This window comes from Crinia signifera, chromosome 6, assembly GCF_055691185.1.
Source record: "Crinia signifera chromosome 6, ASM5569118v1, whole genome shotgun sequence".
In the NCBI taxonomy this organism is placed as follows: Eukaryota; Metazoa; Chordata; class Amphibia; order Anura; family Myobatrachidae; genus Crinia; species Crinia signifera.
In genome coordinates, this window is record NC_139222.1 from 193,304,179 (window position 1) to 193,326,129 (window position 21,951).

At 40.3% G+C, this 21,951-nt stretch overlaps 1 protein-coding gene across 3 annotated transcripts in view; it reads left to right on the plus strand.

Annotated features, from left to right (window-relative positions):
- The window catches only part of ADAMTS14 (ADAM metallopeptidase with thrombospondin type 1 motif 14), a 158,405-nt gene that overhangs the window by 96,812 nt on the left and 39,642 nt on the right, over positions 1-21,951 (plus strand). For all 3 annotated transcript variants that reach the window (XM_083148484.1, XM_083148485.1, XM_083148486.1), the window contains exons 7-10: positions 10,707-10,812; positions 15,393-15,536; positions 18,848-18,980; positions 20,597-20,710. In XM_083148484.1, coding sequence (XP_083004610.1) covers positions 10,707-10,812; positions 15,393-15,536; positions 18,848-18,980; positions 20,597-20,710 — 497 coding nt within the window. The remainder of the gene's footprint in view (positions 1-10,706; positions 10,813-15,392; positions 15,537-18,847; positions 18,981-20,596; positions 20,711-21,951) is intronic.

Here is a 21,951-nt window from a genome sequence, read left to right on the forward strand (position 1 = left end):
CTGGGCTATGATTTAAAACACACAAATATTAGTTTTAAATACAGATGGAGCAGCTCTCATTAGAGCTTCTCCTGTCGACTGAATCGCCAACTGACAGCTGCTGCCATCCGCCGGAAGGGGGCATGCGCGAGACGCTTGCGCGCCCCATTTTCACGGAGCTCTCCACCGCCTCCCCACCACTCCCCAGTCTCGCCCGTAGCCCCCACCACTCCCCCCTAACCCTGCCCGTCTCCCTGAAGCGGCAAAGGGCAGGGATTACGCTCCCAGCCGCCGAGTGTCTGGGATGCGCATGCATGTGAGAGGCTTGTGCGTCCCCGTCAGATGGAGCACCTCTCCGCCAGCAATCGCCAGCTAAGGGAATCTGGCGATTCCCAGCGCTAGCTGGAAGATGCTCCATCGGTACGTACAAAGTTGCAGATGAAGGAACATGAAGACTGGAGCATGGTGTGAAATAAATCCTTACCATCTGCATTGTAGCATTACCTTTACAGATTAAGACTCATTTGCAAACATATATATAAATGTCACATATCAAATTAACCAGTGCAGTCTCAGAAAGTGGATTTGTCATATTACATTATGACTAAAAATGAACAATTAACACTTTAGAATTAGAATTTCCATTCGACCTATTCAGTTAGAGTACTGATTTTACGCCTAAGCGAAATCCAGCATGGACGAAAAACAAGTGGATTGGTGATGTACTCGCCAATCTATTTGTGTTTGCTGAAAATGCAGGCATTTTAAACAGTTTTTTAGTCATTTTTTGCCGTTTAAACAAAAAAAAAGTGAAACTGCATCAGTGAAAATGTACTTTAAAACAGGCAAAACTCACACGATTGAATACTTAGGGATCAAAAATGGGACAAATTGAGTACCTCCCTAAGACATTTCCAATGAAAACAATACCAAAAAATAACCTCTGGTGTAAACCGAGTCATAATGGACCTTGCGTAGTCATTTGGTGTTACTGCAGCAACTGTCAGTATACACTGAGCACATGCACTATAGAATATACATACATAGCTGTTACACTCTTTTGTGTTATTTTTAGTCATATTTCAGATAATTAGATCAAAGTAGTATTGCTGCTGTACAGGTTTATTTGCAAAGTTATGCAAAGTATTAATATATAGTATGATGTGATGCAGCATTGAACGTATACCCATATGCAGAGTACACTGCGTATGCATTTCAGGCACATCTAAGGCGGGGTTTGGTGGACTCGCAAATCAACCAAAATAACCCCCAAGTAGGTGTAATTCGGGTATAACATTGCCTTTTCATGTAGTCTATCTTCAGAGACGGAGTTGATCAAGTTGGAGGCTATGCTGAGTTGGACAGAAGCATAAAAACACATTTTCAGATAGATATTTAGTCACAAATGTAGGCAGGTGCATGTGATGATTGGTATGAAACCACGGGTATGAGTAGCGGGCGGTCTGGCCACACAGATGCATACAACACTGCGTAATGGACAAAATATGTGTGCATAATGCGTGAACAATTGCTAAGTTGTGTACTACCCAGCATAAGGCTTAGAGCTACAATGTTTTTAGTTGTTATAATAAAGAGAATAACCAGAGGTCCAAGGATAGCAGCTTAAAGAGCAGTCTGAGGACTGTACCAATGCATCGTTTCTTCATATACGCATGGTATTTACAGACAAACTCTGCACTCACATTATTGTTTCTCTAAATTCTTTCTTTGTTCTCTGTCATTAAATCTCCTTTTTACGCCAAGACAAATGGAAGGTTCAAAAAAGCACCCTTGTAATAAACAGGGATTTGGCTGGCACATGGCGTATATGTGGGCAGTACAATTATAGGGATCTCTTCCGAGCAGGGTTAGAAGGTTTGTCTGGTGCTATCTGCTTCATTTCAGTTGAATGTTTTACACAATATTATTATTATTATGTTTTATTTATACTGTAACTCTCCAAATGAGTTTCCGGTACTTGTTTCCTAGCACAGCGCCCACGATATTCAGTTGATTTTAAAGAGTGTGGCGGCGCAGCGAGCCACCGAGCCCGAAGCGTGGCGAGCGGCCGAGTATTACTTTACCTGTATTCCGCGCTCACACGCTTCGGGCTCGGTGGCTCGCTGCTCTTGACACACTATATACAGTCAACTCCACGCCGACGTGGATGGTGTGGGTATGAAAAGGTCGGAGGATGCGTACCGCCGCCCCTTGTGGACTCGCCACGCTTTGGGTTGGCGTTGATAGTGGCGGTGGCGTGGGGGTGCTTTTAACATTGTAAGCACCCATTATGGTGCTTATACAATTAATAATCTTATAGGGGGACCATTTATTATTGAAAGCACCCATTAGGGTGCTTATACAATTTAAAATTGTATACCATTGCATTGTATGCCATTGTACGCCGTATACAATGGTATACAATTTAAAATTGTATAACATCGGGTGCCATTGCCTCGCATCACATCGCATACCATTGTAAGGCTTATTATATACGATGCAATGGGCACCGTGCTAGGAAACAAGTACCTAGTTTCCATACAAAGTGGACGGAATACATAGTAGACAAGAATAGTTAGTACTTTCAGTATATTCTGTACAGTAATAAACTGTCATATAGAATACACTATAAAACTAATTATAGTGAGTGAAATATATGATTTTACAGGAAATCAAATTTCCTACAATTTTGGTGGAAAAAAAACAACCTAAATGAATCTAAAAATATTTTGCTCAGTGATCAACATTGTGTCTGTACCCAGAGACCTGAGTCATCCATAAGAACAGAGATATCCATTGAAAAGATCCTGAGCGTATTCCTTGTTAATGGTAGTTTATTTTTCTAGTGGGATGGGGGCTGCTTTGGAATTCTGATGAGACAGGAGTATAAGCCTAGGTAATTACTGGGCACCCCACAAGGAGTCTTATGCAAATTTATTTTCATGGAAGGAAGCATTTATGACGGACACTGGAGTGTTCCATATTGTATGCAGAAAGTCATAATTTGCCTATTTATACGTGAAAATGCAATTACAAGACATTTGAATAAGATGTGCATATTTTATTACTTTATTAAGTACAAAAGTGGGGTGGACGGTGGACCACAGCCATTATTAGGAGTAACAAAAAAAGTAGGTAACTGTGATCTTGACGAACCCTGTTACAAAGCAAGGGGTGCAAACTTCTTTATTTTTTTTTTTTTTTTGCATTTAGCCCACAAATAAAGGGTAGGTTTATTTTTCATTGCAATTTAGATTTAAGTTTGGACAAACCCTTTTCAATCTAAATCTTTCTGCACATTTGAAATCTGCCCACTTGCAGTTTAGCCCAGGTGCACACTTGTCTATGTTTTTTTGTTGTTGTTGTTGTTGTTGTGGTTGTTGCTGTTTTCCCAACCCAGGAATTTATTTACTAAGATGGAAGTTCTATTTCAGATGGGATGTTGCTATGGCCAACCAATCAGAGTCTACTTATTTATTTAGCACCTTCTAGAACAGTGGTGTCAAACTTATGGCCCTCCAGCTGTTGTGGAACTACACGGCCCAGCATGCCCTGCCACAGTTTTGGCAATCCTGGGACATGTAGTTCCACAACAGCTGGAGGGCCATGAGTTTGACACTACTGTTCTAGAAGATAGAATCTGATTAGTTGCCAATATCAAAATCCTATCTGAAATAGAACTCCCATCTTAGTAAATGAACCCCTCTGAATGAGGCCCACTGTCAGTTATACACCTTTTACTCATTCCAAGGGCACTTTACAGGGGATACAGCCGGGATACCTGTAGCTGGTATCCCGACTGTCAGAATACCAACAGCGGAATCCAGAAGGACATAATTCCAACAAATTCCACTGGTAAGTACTGGAGTTACTGTTAGGCACAATGGGGAGGATTTAGCTATAGGCTGGGAGCGGGGTGGGGTTAGGACTAGGGTGAAATGCTTACCAGGGGCCATACGGATTCTGCCTGTCAGGACTGGTGGTCTTCTGACTGTCAGGATCCTGACAGCCAGGATTTTGTAGCCAACCCCTTTACAGAGATCTCTTATAATATTTGCACATAAACCAATGACTTGCAATAGTAGCAGTTTCAATGTCTAGTTAGTATTAAGAATTTTTATGTAAACTAGGTGTAAATCCAACAGATTTTTAATTGAAAAAAAAATTAGAAATGAAAGAAATTAATAAATAAAAATAATTAAACCGGTAATCAGGGCCAGGAACAATCCTGCCTTCATACTGATGGTACACAATTCTTTTTAACATCCACTGCTTTCTCCCTAACACCCTTTTTCTTACCTCCAGCGTTTTGTCATCCATTTCTTCCTAGTTGCCCCAACAATTAACACTTTGAGTGCCAACCTCTCTGTGAGAGATGTACAAAACATCCCCCAAAAATGCCAGTGTTGCTCTCATTTGTTATATAAATTCAAATAATAAATGTTGTGTAAAAAAAAGATTATATTTCCTATATATAAGGTAAACATTACAAGTCATTATGATGAATAAAATGTTTGCTTGCCAATTTTCACACCTATTTTGACAAATTCACTTGGCATGCAATGGGTTAAGGTCAAAATGTCTAGGAATACATTTATTGTCTTCCCCTTTAAGGGTTTCTTTTCTATTCTCCCATACTGTTGCTAATACTATTCTATCCCAGTCTCTCCCATCCATTGTCTGGGTGTCATAGTGGACTCATTTCTCTCTGCATTTTAATGTTAGCAATGTATCCAAGATCAGACTCTTCCTTAAACTGGAAGCTACAACAAATAGTACTGATGCACTCCAACATGGATTATTGTAACGTCCTATTCTTTGTTCTTTCTATCTTCTGCCTCTTCTCTCTTACATCTTTCCTCAATGCTGATGTTTGTTTTCCTTCTCTCATTTTCCTCTTTTCCTCTCAGTCAACTTCTCCAATGGCTTCCATTCCCCTACAGAATCTGGCTAAACGCAATCACCCTCACTTTCAAGGTACTCAATGTCTCCTAAATCTCCTTTCTCATCTAAATCACACCCTCTTTTCTTTCCTGTAATTGTCGTTTTGCCACCGCAATGATGACTTCCTCTCATTTCCCCAGCAGGGATTCCTGCGCCTCACCTCTCCTGGAACTCACCTTCCCTTCCTCTGACCTGCCTTCCAGCCTGCCTGAATATGTGCCCTGAAAACATACTTATAAGCAGAACAGCACACCACCACCCCTACTCACACAAATAGCTCAGGACTACTGCACTCCATCCTCATCTCTTTACCATTCATCTCCAAGTTTAACCCCTCTCCCCTCTCTCATAAGCATTGCCTTTCACCTTCTTGGTTCTCACTCTGCACTATCCCACTCACATTCAGCTACTCTGATCATGAACCGAATGACCCCCCACCCCAAGGTTACTTGGTCATTGAGTGCTACTGTGTCACTCACTTGTATCATCCTCTCTCCCCCCCACCCAGTTTATTTTGTCCTTCTGTTTAAATCTCCTTATAATGTATTGTTTGGTTGTACCATTGTAACTTTCCCCTCAAAGTGCCACAGAGACCATATAAATAAAAGATAATACTTTGCACACATTCAGTTGCTTCGTCTTTGACCTCCTTCACCCCATATGTTTCTTTGAGAGATTAGCATATAATTATATTTTTGTTTACTACAGTACTTTAACTGACGTCTATAAAGTTGTTCCCAAGCTCTGCGTTTAGAGCCATTGTTTTAATCTGTGTCCCATCAGCTTCAATTTATGTCCTCCCAAAGACATCTTGTCAGTCTTGGGATCATTCACAGAGACACAGTGACTTCCACTAAAGGCTGAAAGTCAGTAAGAGCAAAGCAATCTCACCATGTCTCATAATACAAGAAGGCAGACTCACAAGCCACTATATATTGGGTTATATATAACCTTAAGTTTTAAATCCCTGTTATATTTTCAAACCACAGCTGAAACTAAGATGTTTCCACAGTTAGTAACTTATTTTTGTCGCCTAGCCAAAAGTCTTTCCATATGTGACACATTAATGTATTCTTGGCACAGGAGACCAGGATGATGTCACTTAACGGAAGACAAAGTTGTATTGGCAAGTGCCCAGCTACGCTACCAGTTTTGTCTTTTAGTGTTTAGCTTTTGTCTGGATTTAATCTGATGGCTACAACTGAAGAGAGTGACTCAGTGCTACAAATTAATCACTAGGGCATAATGTAGGATTTTCCTGCTATTTCTATTATTTAAATCTGAAATTCCCTGCAGATGACAGCTCTTTGTTAGAACCAAAATAACGAACTGGCTACGATTGAATAGTTTCTAAATTTGAAGTCAGTGATGGTCATTTAGGAACTGTGCAAAACCACAGTGCAGATGCAGTTATGTGTATGCATTTGTGGGACAAGTTGGCTATAAAGTACCTGGGGGTAGTTCCAAAAGTTTGCACAAGAGAAGAGAAGGCAGTTGGGAAACTGTGGGGTATTCTTTGCTAAGCGATAAGACACAAACACTATGGGCTGGATGTAATGCCACCTGAGTTTGCCAGGGGTTTCCGGCTGAACTATGACTTTTTTGAATAATGCTGCAATCATGTACAAGGCATAGTTTTTTAGTAAATAATTACTGCTTGAATAAATGTCCCAGCAAGGCCAGGAACACACACCTTGAGCCAACTCGGAATGCATTACATCCAGCCCTAGATTTCATTTTGAAACACAAGTTTTTAGTGAAATAGCATAAGGGATGCATGTATTTATAAGTCCATGCTTTCTGATAGATATAAGCACAGTGATTTGATGTCTAATACTTACATTAAATGTTTTGCCCCCTCACTGCCATATGTAATTTAAGGGCATGTGAATCAATAATAATGTTTAAATTTGCTATCCAATTAACACAAAAGTTATTTAAATCTCTCCAGAATGTGATAATAAAATACAGATGTGGAGTCCAAGTCTTGTATAAAAAAAATTGTTTCCCTTTCAGGGATTCTCTGTTGTATATGTAACTTGAGGAGAGATAACAACCAACCAGCTCCTAACTGTATATTTTAAACACAGCCTGTAACATGACAGTTCGGAGCTGATTGGCTGGTACCAGTGGTGTCTCCAGAGGTGGGGCTGCAGCTCAGATTCAAATAGGGTAGCCACACCAACTAGCAGTTAATCCCAGCTGGTGATGTGGACTGGATGATGTTCCAACAGTCAGGATTACGACAGTCAGTATACAACATCAGAATCCCAACTGTTAAATGCCTAACAGTCAGGATCCCGACTGACAGGGGCTATTCTTCATCGTGGGGGTCCACGACCCCCATAGAGGGAGAATAGAACCTATGGCGAGCACAGCGAGCTACCGAGCCCGCAGCGTGGAGAGAGCAGTGAGCCACCATGCCCGCAAGTGGCATCTTAGCACTCACCTCCCTGTCGGAATACCAGCACTAAGGACTCCAATGTTGGTATACTGTCCATCAGAATTCCGACTGTTGGAGCGTCATACCACACCCGGTGATGTTTGGCAACATTTGGGGTGGCAGTTGGTGTGACTTCCCTATCTGTGTAGATCACTGTAGAATGACATAAAAATAATGAGCACATATATTACACAGTATAATATTCATTATTGTGCAAAAGGTAATCTGTAAAGTTGCTTGAGCTTTACGTATATTTTCACGCCTTGCTGGATACAATCATATATGTAGATTTATAACAACTACTATTACTGAATACCTTTGCGGCATGAGTTACCTTTAAATGTTGGTGATAGATTCTGTTGCATCCAGCCTGCTTGCGATGGCCTGCATGGGATGAGAATCTTAGCACCAGTTAGATCTCTTGAGTATGTCTAACTAAATTGTATATCAGAGAGCTGCTTACGAAATAGAACACAGGCACGATAAGCTGCACGCAAACGGTGACAGGTCTGGTAAACAATTTACCCCATCAAAGCATGACCTCCCTGCTAAATATACTTAGGATCCTCTTTCCAAAAATTAGTTAACAAGTTCTCAACACATGATAGACATAGACAAAGAGCTGCATACATATTTCATACCTCTTAAACATACTTTACAAATATTCCCGGTAAAGACAGCTGCTTGAAGAGTAGTGCAATGCAACAATTGGACAGTGCAGGCATTTTTTTTGTTTAATGTATGATCTTAGGCTGTTAATGAGGTCATTATGGCTTGTACTGTTTACAAGTCACTGCCTGCTAGACTTCAAGGGAATGCATTAACTCCAGGGCAGAGCTGGGTGCCTGGAAATAGAGGTGATTGTTCTGCGTGTCTAGTGTACGAAGCTAAGGCTTTTTCTCATATCCTCAAATAATTCTGAGAAAGATTAACCCCCAAATCCTTAAAATAGTAAGGGCCAGATGGTGGGCTGAATGAAAAGTGTTGTAATTCCTTCCTCATCATGCATATGGAAATATTTGCAGACTTTTACTCATCTGTTTGGTCAGCTACTCAGCATCATCATCAAGGTGCACTTATACCAACCCGTGCATTGTGCAAATTATATCTTTGGAAACTTGCATATATATATATAGTAGCGCTGTAGGACAGCGGCACTCATGGAAATAAAGACACTCAGACTGCAAGGAGTCCCTTAACATTTCAATTCAATGATAGAATTTTCATCAGAAGCTTCTGATGAAAATTCTATCATTGAATTGAAACGTTAAGCGACTCCTTGCAGTCTGAGTGTCTTTATTTCCATGAGTGCCGCCGTCCTACAGCGCTACTATTCATCTGAATTCCTGTGAAGGCACCCGGAGTCATTTTTGGATACAAAGGGGAGAGTGCCGGGACTCGCGTTCTGTGTGTGTGTATATATATATATATATATATATAGAGAGAGAGAGAGAGAGAGGATTGGTCTGTTCGGCACTCCAGACGAATGAGCAAGTACCTTGGTGCCTTCCCAATGGAATGTACAAATGCAACTAATCCCTGTGGCTTTAGAATTGTGCCTTAGGGAAGAAGAGGCGGCACTCCAAGGGTTTGTATAGTAGAAAGTCTTTTTATAATATCATGGTGCAAAATGTGGACATCAACAGCGACGTTTCAAGGCCATTTGGCCTTTTCATCAGGATGTCATCCAAAGTGCAGTTAGTGCTGTGCATCTTTGTTTTGCACAGCACTAACTGCACTTTGGACGACATCCTGAAACGTCGCTGTTGATGTCCACATTTTCCACCATGATATTATAAAAAGACTTTCTACTATACAAACCCTTGGAGTGCCGCCTCTTCTTCCCTAAGGCTCAATTCTAAAGCCACAGGGAAGAGAGAGAGAGAGCTCTTGTATCGCACCACGTGAATTGAAGTAATTCAGGGGTTTACAGATCACAATAATTTATAAAGGCAACTTTCACAAGAGGAAACAATCTTTAGTGAGATGGTAAGTGGATCCTTGGCACAATGAAGTGGATAGATCAACCGGCGAGTAATCTTCCTCCCGGCAATGTTGCTATTGGTTTCGCAATCTGCTGTTACGTTTAATGGATAAAACCTCTTTAGGTGGCCATACCTATATGCGGTTATAATAAGGACGATGTTTCCAATACATCTGGGAAGGCCCCGTGTGTGATATGAATTGAACCAGGCTCAATTTCTGGTAAATTCCAGCTGTTAAAACTTAAATCGGATTAAAAAGCAGTAAATTCAGTATAGCATCTGGGATATTCCAAGGCAATTCTCACCTTCAGTAGATGTGCTCAGGTCACAGGCTCTGTCTGCTGGAATCTACCAGGAATTTAGCCTGGGTCAATTCACACACGGGGCCTTCCCAGATGTATTGGAAACATCGTCCTTATTATAACCGCATATAGGAATGGGCACCTAAAGAGGTCTTATCCACTAAATGTAACAGCAGATTGCGAAACCAACAGCAACATTGTCGGGAGGAAGATTATTCGCCGGTTGATCTACCAACAGAAAGAATAGGAATAGGTGCATCATTGTGCCAAGGATCCACTTACCATCCCACTAAGGATTGTTTCCTCTCGTGAAAGTTGCCTTTATAAATGCTTGTGATCCGTAAACCCCTGATGAAGTCCCATTAAGGGACGAAACGCGTTGAGTATATTCTTCTGCGGTTATCAAGTATCTGAAATGTCTCAATGGTAACCATAAAGATCTGGATCAATTATCATCATTGTGTGGAAAAAGAGACTTTTTAATAAACATTTGAAATGACAGGGATTTTTTACTGTATGCTAAAGTGAATTAGTCTAAGGCTTAATTGATCTAATTGTGAAGATCAACAATAGGGGCGTCAACCCACAATGGGTGTTTTATATATATGTGTGTATATATATATATATATATATATATATATATATATATATATATATATGTTCCGTTGAACACTACACAGCTAGCATTTCTGTCGACACACCCGGATTGAACTTTGCCCATGTGAGTACACCCAAATACAGCCCAGTGACACTTGGTCTTTGGTCGCAAGCAATAGGTCAAAATACATATAGTAAACATGGTGAAAAGGTCGACAGGTTCAAATGGTCAACATTTTTTACCATGTTGAGCTTGGGTGTCAACTCTTAAATCCCAAGTAGACTATATATATATATATATATATATATATATATATATATATATTTATATATACACACACACACACACAAGCTACTATTTGTTCATTAATAAATATTGGATGAGGATTAATGTTTCAATCTGGGTTTATCATTCTTGTCTGGCGTAACACTTTGTGCTCCTTTTATATCCACTAGGTTATGCTCCAGTGACGGGTATGTGTCACCCACTGCGTAGTTGTACCTTAAACCATGAGGATGGATTTTCTTCTGCATTTGTGGTTGCCCACGAGACAGGCCACGTGTAAGTACAGTATACTGGTTTTCAATGTAACATTATTTCTTGCCCTTGAAATATGGAGCTATAATAATATAAGCCCATTAGCTTTATTAGAGGTATGTAATTGATTATGATTTGGTAAAACAAAAATAGTACATATTCATAAACACTCTGAAACATTAAAATCCAAATGTCTAAACCAGCGATTCCCAAACATTTTTGGATCACAGCACCGTAGAGCTCCAAAATGTCTTCACGGCACCCTTGGGCCGACTGATTATTAAGAAATTCAGAAAAAAATATAAAATTAAGTAAATTGTGTTCATATGTCATCCTTAGGGGGTATTCAATGTTAGGGTCAGTCTCGGTCAGCTCGACCGAGAACATGCAGGCGGGATTCAATGTTCCGCCTGCTGGGGAGCGAAAAGGGGGCGTGGCCGACTAGTTGCGGCCGGGAAGAGGCGTGCTGCAGCCGGCAGCTCATCATTTCCCGGCTGTTCTTGGTAGAACGAGCCCGACAGCTAGTGATGTCGGGCTCGTTCTGCCGAGATACCCTACTCAATGCTGTTGGGGAAGACAGCATTGAATAGGGCCTGGCGGGCATCTCCCCGACGGGAGGTGCTCGCCGGAGATTGAATATCCCCCTAAGTGTCAGTTATGTGGCGAGGGACAGGAGTCACTTCTGTATGTCCACATATTTTATGATTGGCAGCCACAAACATTGGTTCTGACTATTACATTGATCATCAATAATTTGAATTGGTCTGACCATCAACCAAGGGCACCCCTGCAAGTGTCCTGAGGCACCCCAGGGTGCCACGGCATCTGAGTTTGGAAACCACTGGTCTAAACTAAGATATTTTGTTGCTTTCAAAATTATTTGCTGGTGCCTTGTTTTCTTTCATTTTTACTATTAGATTGAATTCATGATGGTTGAACTTTAACAATAAATGACATGAAAGATTAAAATAATTTAGGAAAAAGAATAGCCTTGCTCATACTAGAAATCATTGCAAATCATATGACAAGACTGATCAAAGCTAAATGCTGGTGTGGTATAATCTCCATGAATAAAAAAAAGACAGTCAAATTTTTTTTTTAAATATTATAAAATGACAGATTTTGATGATTTACCGTGTGATTGTAGGATTGTTTACTGTAAGATTTTCATGAGATAGTCAGCTGATGACAAATACTTGCAACATACTGTAGTGAGGTTATCTCTAGTAACCACACATCTGGAGATCAAAGAACGTGTGATGACTCCATATGCACAGTTGCACCAGCCACCTGGAACTTACAATTAGGTGCATACTTTGGGGAAATACATAGTTTGAACTTCTGGTAAGCACATTTTTTAAGAACATTCATCATAAGCTTTTGTTATTGTTTCTATGAAACTCACTCTGTGTTACATACACATTGACTTAGACATAACCACAGGAGATTATCAGTGGGTGCAGGAGTTCACAACAGAGCATCACAGATATAATACAGAGCAGCCACCATTACTCACTGTACTATATTAGCCCTCTATCCAGATAAATGCATATTGAACAGCAGGAGCCTGATGTTGCATTTTACTACGGACACTAAAATGTCTTCAGCATCTCCACAGCGTTCACACCATACTTGCCTACGTTTTCAGGGAGATTATAGTAGGTAGTAGAAGGGTAGTGTCATGTTCCACCCAAGGGGTGTGTCTAGTTCCAAATATGGAGAGATTGTGAGAAGAGATTGTGAACGTGGCACCTAGAAGCGTGGGTGTGTACTGCTACGTCTGAGAGGAATCTTTCAAAATGACTTATATACGAATGTAGATGATCCCCAAAGCAGTTAGTAAGACCTACTATAGAAAAGTCACTGATACGTGTGAGGGATTGTTCATCTATTGTGTTTTACACGTGGTTCCATATAAATGGCCACAAGATATGCATGCAACCATAGGGATCTATGGGGCAGATGTATGAAAGGTCGTTATGGGGAGAAGGGGTATCAGCGCACGTTATGTGCACTGATACCGCTTCTCCCCCATGTATGATCGAGCTGGGATGCGTTAATGGACAGGGGCGCTATGCGCCCCTGTCCATATCGGCGCTGCTATCAAAATGATAGCAGGCCGAATGTATGAACGGTCAGCATCGCTGACCGTTCCGCACAAAGCCGGGTTTGGCTTCGCCAGCATCAGGCTGGCGAAGCCCTATCTAAACAGCAGGGACAGCGCTGTCCCTGCTGTTAGGTCTGGGCTGCGCTGGGGATCTCGCGTGAACAGCGAGATCCCGCGCATGCCCAGTGCGGCCGGCCGGGGGACAGGATATAGCGCATCAGTATTAACTGATGCGCTATCTTCAGAAAGGGACATCGCCGAAGGGGGGAGTTAACGCTCCCCCGCTTCGGCAGACAAGATGTTAATACATCTTGTCGATGTCCCTTCCTGCTTCGCCTCGCTATTGAGGTGAAGCAGGAAGTATCATAGCGGCGCGATAAGCGCTGCTATGATACATCTGCCCCATTGTGTTTTATCACCAATGCTGGGAAACGGCGCTGATTATTATTATTATTATTATAATTTTATTTATAAGGCGCCACAAGTGTTTCGCAGCGCCGTACAAAGGAACAATACAGGGAAACAAAACTTGGCATAACATTGAATAAATAACAAAAATACAGTACAAATAAAGAGCGCCACAGATCAATACACATTACAGCTTGGGTACAAGTAGTGAGGACTCAATCAACATACAACTAGAGGCTTGAGGCCAATGATGGAGAGGAGTATGCAGACGAAGATGGTCACTGAGTGTTGGAGTAAAGGAGATGATTCAATATAAATGTATCTATCGCTCATTCCTTTCACTGGTGGAAATCCCAGATATCAGACCACCATCATTCTGCTAGGTGACAAGTATAACAGATATATTAGAAGATAGCATTTACAGAATACAGCACATCTTCAGATGAGCTATCGGAATGATGTCAGATCATGTACAGTGTATTTACTGCCATAATGAATATGATTCTGCTCCTTTTGGTGGATGCAAGCATTCAATTTCAGAAGGTGGAAGCCCATAATGCTGTTATCATGGCATACTGCTTATTTCACACATAAGTATGCAAGATGTGGCTTATTTGTTGCAATGTTGTTAGTTACATTGGGCCTTATACAGATGCACAAAGTGGTTTTGCGAAAATATTCCATTGTCCTGTGTACAGAGACGCCTACAAGCATGTGCACTTCCATCCCTTGTAAGCTCTGGATGATCACAGATGACCCTTTCTAGCTGTTAGAAGATTTATCATTCTGTTAATCTCTTTATCAAGCGCATTGGAGAGTTATTTATTGTGTTTGCTGTGCACCAATCTTAGTTTGGTTATCTGTAACTTTGGTAATACAAACAAGTATGTTTGAAAAGGAAAAACTGGGAATGCTGAATGTCAAACAGGGCCATCTGCTAGTGGAATACTATTCAGGTTACAAGTCCGTGTAAGGACCAGGGGTAGAAATTGCATTAAACATATACCGACTGCCTGGACAGCATCTACAAAGCACATGATCGGTGTGTGAACCTCGATTTGTGTCACATTGTACAGGCATATGGAGCACAGTTGCAGAGGAGCAGAATTTAGTGACGGCCATTGTGAAGTTTTAGTGGAGAAAGGGTATTAGGTGTTCCTTTGAATGAACAGACTAGGGACATTTGCTTGTGTACACATAACTGTAGATTTGATTAGATGTATTTTTAACATTTCATCCAACTTTTTGAAACAGTTAATGTATTTGATCTCTGAGTCTAGACTGCCCTGCTTAAGCATGAGAGAGCAATTATCTCTAGACTATATTTTGGAAATACGCAGGGTGTGTGCAAACTGTTTGGCTTTACAGTGATTGTAGCTGGTCCATGAAGAACGCGGGATTAGCATGTAAATGGCTATAGTCTTCCCAAAAGTGCTGCTTATGCAATATAGCACTTCAGACATATGCAGGCCCAGTAATCACGGTAAGCCACTTCCCAGATTACGGGGAAGATATATTATACTGCACATATTTTCCCGCTATAGCACTTCCTGCTTCATCTCTTTACTGAGGTGAAGCCATACGTAGTACTGACAGGGTTTATTACCTTATCATTAGCTTGACCCCAACAAGTAATGTTTTCTTGATTTCTTGAAGTAAGCACAGGTGAGTAAATCTATTTTGATTAGTCGGGAATGATCTCATCTGAAATTACAGACAGAAATCCTGTAAACAGGACCTGTTGTGGTACTTGAGGATTGGAGTTACAAGCCACTGCTATAAATACATTAATCTAGTATCTGTAACACTACTCATCAAACATAAATATTACAGTACGTTGTGGGTGCAATAGAAAGCTAATGAATTAAACAGTATAGTATATTACTATATACAGTACGTAGTTAGATAAACTTCTCAATTTGCTGTAGATAAATCCTTTAAATAACATGACCTTTATCTCCCTGAAGCTATGTGTAATATACAATTATATAGGTAGAGTGATGCAAATACCATTTTCTATTGATTTAGTATACAGTTATTGATTGAATAACTTTTTTTTAGCTATTACATTATTACATTTGTTTTCTAGGCTGGGTATGGAACACGACGGACAGGGAAACCGTTGTGCTGATGAAACCAGTATGGGGAGTATCATGGCACCTCTGGTGCAAGCTGCCTTCCACCGCTACCACTGGTCCAGGTGCAGTAAGCAGGAGCTGAATAGATATATACAGTAAGTAATTACATTTATATGTCATGTTTTAAAGAACAAGGCAGATGTATTAAGCCTGGTGAAGAGATAAACTGGAGATAAATTGGAAGGAGATAACGCACCAGCCAATCAGATCCAAACTGTCATATTTCAAACACAGCTGATTGGCTGGTGCGTTAACTCTTCCAAGTTATCTCCACTTTATCTCCAGTTTATCTCTTCTCCAGGCTTAATACATCTGCCCCATTTAGCCTCATAGAAACGGTCAGGACAAAGTGGAGTTATTTTGTTACTTTAGCTGACAGACATACTGTAGTTTTGCTTTTGGACATGTTGCTATTCCTAAAAGTGTAATCTGAGCATCTGTATGTTAAACCTGTGCAAAGTGGATGAGTCATACCCCACAATAAAGGTCTAGACAGCCTTTTGTAGTGTGGTTGTGCTCTCAGTGCAATCGCTGGTTGGGATCTGTCTGTCTCCTTATAATGTACTGTGTATCTATGGATATGTATCCCTTTGTCTACTCCAACAATGATGGGTAGCCTGTACAATCTATGCAGTAACTGCTAAAATGTGGTGGTAATTGAAGATTTGTGTGACAATATAAGGCAATATATAGTGATATAATGTGTGATAAGTGAGGCAATGTGATATACCATGGGTAATGTAATGCCAGGTATTCTTTATTGGTCAGTACAGAGAACTATCAGGTGCACTGTGTACCCTGTGGTCTGTACACAGAACATGCAGTCACCCCCTAAAGTTAGAGGGGATGCTGGATATTAATTGCCGGGTGATAGCGACGAGCGGGGCTGTGCATCGCTATGGCCTCTACACATGTAGTGATATAGGGGCATTTTCTAAGCGATCCAGTGAGATGCCCCTAAATCACTACATGCCTAAGCCCCATTAGTCAAAGTATCCAGGGACATAACCGTTAATTATTATGTATAATTGTGGACACAGAGAGAAAATGCTCTGCCATCAGGGATTCTGGTTGGAAGCAGATAGATAGTAACTTCACCTGGGTCATATAAATATAAAGGTTTGCTATCAAATATAACTTGAACTTTACTTTTTTCTAATTCATCAACTATGTTACTATTATTTATTACATGGTATGGTGGGTCTAGGAAGGGAGGATAAATGTGAAAACACAGTGGATGTTATTAGATGGAGCCGGTCCCTTAACTGGAAACTTTTAATATTTGCCTCCTGCTGCATTATCATCATATTAGAGCCATCGCTGCTGCTCACATGTCTCTGCTTAGTTAGTTCCTGAAACTCTAATTAAATATGATCTCATAAGGAACTGGGTTCCTCAACCTGTTCTGGGCCAAAATGTACTTTCCATAAGATAAGTTTTATTTTAAAGTCACGTGTGGGTGTCTTTGTTGCTAAATACAATATATACATCTCTCTCTCTCTATCTATTTTTATTTTATCGATCCACCCCCAGACCAGGTGCTCCTGCACTAATTTTTCCAGAAAAATAGTACTGCCCCCAATTATCCCACTTCCTCCATATTTGTATTATGCAAATTTGCTCAATTTAAGAGATTTTTTTTTCATGAACAATCATAAGTATTAAAATTGCCTTTCTATTTTCCACACAAATTAGGCTAGTTTTGTACTTTTATATATTTAGTGAGCCACTGGGACTTATAGTGTATGTGTTCTACTTTCCTACATGGCATTGACCTCGCCTTCTCGACTTCTCATAATAGGCTCTTGAACATTTTCGGCACCAGCCCATAAGGCCACTTATTTGACCCTGGTAATAATGTTTACACTGGTCTAGACATCTCTATTTCCATCTATAATATACCAATAAACTGGACCCATCAAGCTCAATGCCACAGTGCATTCAGAGAATTCAAGGTCATTCCTTCTGGGTTGATGCTATCTTTCAGTGTAACTGTATATTTGTCTAGTTGCGGTATTTTTCAGAGTACATTAACTTGAAGAATTGGACCGAAGGCTGGTCTTGGTGCTTTGTACTGTGTCTGTTAATTTGTACCATGTCATTAAATAAGGTTTTGTACCTTTGAAGCATTGTTGGTCTAAATACTGAAATTACATCTGGAACTCTGATGTGTTCTCTTTTGCGACTGTTGTGATAAAATCACTGGTAAAGTTGTACATGGGAGATATATTTGTCCCCGGTTTCTGACATATGTTTTAAAACCCAACATTTTCATGATTACAAAACAGATTTGATAAGAGTTCTGTAATTCAGTTAAAGTCGGTTAAGGACTCCTGGGGTTATGGATGGGGAGTAGGGCAGGGCTCCATCCATGAGGTCCATTTCATGTCTTCTGTCTAAAAAATGCTCTTTAGGGCAGGAGTGTCAGGGTTGTCTTACTACTTGAGGGAACAAGTAGCAGCCCTGTTGAGAGACACCATGATTACTAGCTGTAAGTATTGTGCCTATGTTAATGTTTTCTAGTTGGGATGTTAGGGCCTAGCACTGTGATAGATGGAACAATTCTGTTTAATTAGCATAGATTGACTAGGATTTCTTTTTAGTTTTTGTTTTCCATACTGTACAATAGAACTAGCTATGGCTAGATTGCATGAAAACCCTGAACTGCAATGCTTTTTCCTGCCTTCTGTGTATTCTAAAAGTGCTCATCTTTCCCAGGAGAGGGCATTCCTAACTTGATCTCTTCACTCATGTAATGTTGTATGACTTCTTTGTAATCATGTGGAAAATGTACATTTATACCAAAGAAGGTTCATATGCCAATTTGCTTAACAGAAAAAGATCCTAAAATAAATTTCAGATACAGCAGCTCCTGTGTTTTTATCACCTAAAGTATTGTTTTCAAAATGTATTGCTATAATGCTACACATTTTGCCATTTTCCATGCAAGTTTGGCTGCTATAATGCTACACTGTGTAGGCATTTTGCCATTTTCTATGCAAGTTTGGCTACTGGTTGTAGTGTTCCATTTCTAAGAGTGTTCAGTCCAAACAATTCATTCGACATCCGGGAAAGCCTTGGACCGGTCATGAAGTGCAAACCTTAGCTTTTTGTTGTGTTTTGCTATAATCTACTAAACTGCCAGCATACAATAGGATACTCATCACATCTTCCCTGTACTCTTCTACCTCATGCCGGTCAGTTGTTAATAACACCAACATAATGGTAATAAACATATGCCAAGTTTACTTACAGTATACACATGGTTGGACTAAAACACAGAAATTACCATTCTTATTTCCATGAGTTTAACTGATGATTTAAATGCCATTTATCATAATCACTTTGTCAGCAATCGGCAATGATTAAAATGTCATCAACTTCCTCATCATTTCTAATGATTTAGCTCCTATGACTGTCTCCTGGATGACCCTTTTGAACACAAATGGCCAAAACTCCCTGAACTTCCAGGAATCAACTATTCAATGGATGAACAATGCAGATTTGATTTTGGAGTGGGCTACAGAATGTGCACAGCTGTAAGTATCAGGGACTGCATGGCCGATGCCTTACATTTCAGGGCTTATTCCATAGAGGAAGAACATTTAGATGTATCCTAGTACAGTAAATCTCATTGTCGTTCATAGAAACTAATAGGATAACATGCTTTAATGTGCCTTCCTTATTGCCTAAACTATATTGTATATCATGGTTGCCTACCTGACCCTCTCCTTCAGGGAGAAAATACTCTGTTCCTGGACTTCCCTAGTAATGTATGATTGACATCACCTGTGGTGAAACACCTTTCTTATCAATTACCTAGCTCCCCACAGGTGATGGCAATTATACATTACCAGGGCAGTCCAGGGACAGAGCATTTTCTCCCTGAAGGAGAGGGTCAGGTAGGCAACCATGTTGTATGTTTTATCATTTAATGGAAAATCAAGGCTATAATGCATGTGATAGCTAAATAATTACTTTGTATAGTTCACTAATAAATATGTCAATAACATAATGTATATGGTATTGTACATTGTAGGGCTAACACAGATTTGGAGTTAGAATTTTCTTAAGGTTTTAGTTTCCCTGCAACTTGCATTTTTATCATACTGCACATGTGACTCCCAACAGATGAGGTACAGTGAGAGCAGATGTAGTTGAGCACAGAGTGTATTAAAGTTAATTTCTCTGTAAAGCGCTGCAGAATATGTATGCCCTATATAAGAAACTGTTATTAATAATAATACTAATAATAATACTCTATGCACCCTGATGTGACTATCAGGGAAACATACAGTGTGGAGAAAACAGAGTACCCAACCAATGGTTTGCATGGATCTTTATTGCGTTGTGGGCCAGTGAAAACATTTAGGATTACTTCGCTTATATAATGAGTGTGATAATAGTGCTAAGACTGTTCCCAGCATCCCTGGGTAGCGGGTGTTGGGTCATAATATAATTCTTCCCTAGCAAACTACCTGTCAATGGATGCCTAAGCTGCCTTTAAAGGGCTTCTTGAACTTGTGGTTGCTGGAACTTCAGGAAAGACAAGAAAATCCTCTTTCTCCAATGTGTTTTTCTCGTAGTTCCTTGGGTTTTGTGTGTGTCTGTATGTGAGTGAAGAGGGGAGTAGCTCCTCTTAGCCCCATGTAGACATTAACAACCGTCAACTTGGTAGTATGACTACTTACTCGGATCTTACTATTATTTTCCATCCAAGATTTGAATGATCTTAGATCTGTGGGTTGAAAAAATACAGGTCTAGAATCTCTTATCCACAATGATTGGGAAGAGCCTTCTGTAATTTAGTTGATCATAAAAATAAAACGTACTATATTACATTATTATCCTGTCCTCTTTTCAGTCAAACATTCTAAAAGTTCTGTTAGCCATGTCTATAAATCGGTCCGCAAACAAACTACAAACGGAAAAGACCTTTTGCTTTCAGCAGGGAATTATCTGTGTTGAGCATGGTTGTTAGTACAGTATTTTGCATCATTTGCTAATTTTATCTCCTAATAAACACATGTGTTTGCTTACTTTGTAGATGCTTTATTTGGCTTTTGTCCATTCTCTTGAATCCTAAAGCATGAGCTGATTATATGCACAGAAAGCTCTCCGTGTATAATCTTATCACAATTGTTTGTTTTCACAGTTCAGGACATTTGACCCTTGCAAGCAGTTGTGGTGCAGTCACCCAGATAATCCGTATTTCTGCAAAACAAAGAAGGGCCCCCCTCTTGATGGAACTGAATGTTCCCCTGGAAAGGTACATCATTTTATCATGGCATCATACAGTGCGTTGCTGAATACAGACCCCTTCTTCCTTTCCACACTGCAGTATAGTTTTCAAATGAACTTCTACAGAGTGATGAATTTTCCGATGATTGGTCTATAGCATGGGTCTTCAACCTGTGGCCCTCCAGATGTTGTGAAACTACCATACATGTTCCAACATGCATTGCCACATTTTTTCCTATAAGAGCATGCCAAAACTGTCAGGGCATGCTGGGACATGTAGTTTCACAACATCTGGAGGGCCACAGGTTGAAGACTTGTGGTCTATAGTAAACATGTAAAACAACAATAAGCATGTCAACCTTTCTTGTAGTATTCAAAAAGCAAATATACTGCATACATGTATAGGTTATGGCAGTGGTTACCAAACTTTTTTGAATCACGGCGCCCTAGAGCATCAAAATATTTTCATGGCACCCCTAGGACAAATGCTTCTTATCGAGATATTCAGGGGGAAAAAAATGAAATGAAGTGCATTGTGTTTATATGTCACAGTTATGTGGTGAGGGACAGGATTTGCTTCTGTTTGTCCACATATATTATGATTGGCAGCCACCACCACTGGTTTTGCCTGGTACATTGACCATAAATAATATGAATTGATCCTGGTCCACCAACCCAAGGCACCCATGCAAGTGTCCTGAGGCACCCCAGGGTGCCAAGGCACAGAGTTTGGGAACCACTGGGTTATGGTATAAAACATATACTGACTCATGATAGACAGTCATATGGTCGACCACTAATGGTCGACAGTCACAAGGTCAACAGGGTCAAAAGTTCGACAGGTAAAAGGTCGACATGGTTAAAATGTTGACATGAAAAAGGTCAACATGGTCAAAAAGTCGACAGACAAAAGGTATACGTGCTTTTTTAATGTTTTTAGGGTGTCTATGGTGACATAGGTCAACATGGACACTGTCTCAGTGTACTATGTCCCCTCACATGGCTCGCTGCGCTCAGCACACTATTTTATTCTCCCTCCACACCCGAGTGGATGGTAGGGCAATCATAGTTGCCTACCCTCCTGCATTCTGCAGGAGACTCCCTGAAATAAGAGCAATCTCCCTATCCACCTCAGTAGTCTAGCAATCTCCCTCATTTCACCTAGCCCAAATTACACTGTTACATAATTTTTGGGGAAAAAAGGAATGAAAGATAGATACATTTACACTGAATCGTCAGCACCATTTCCCAGCACTTTACCAAGTATAG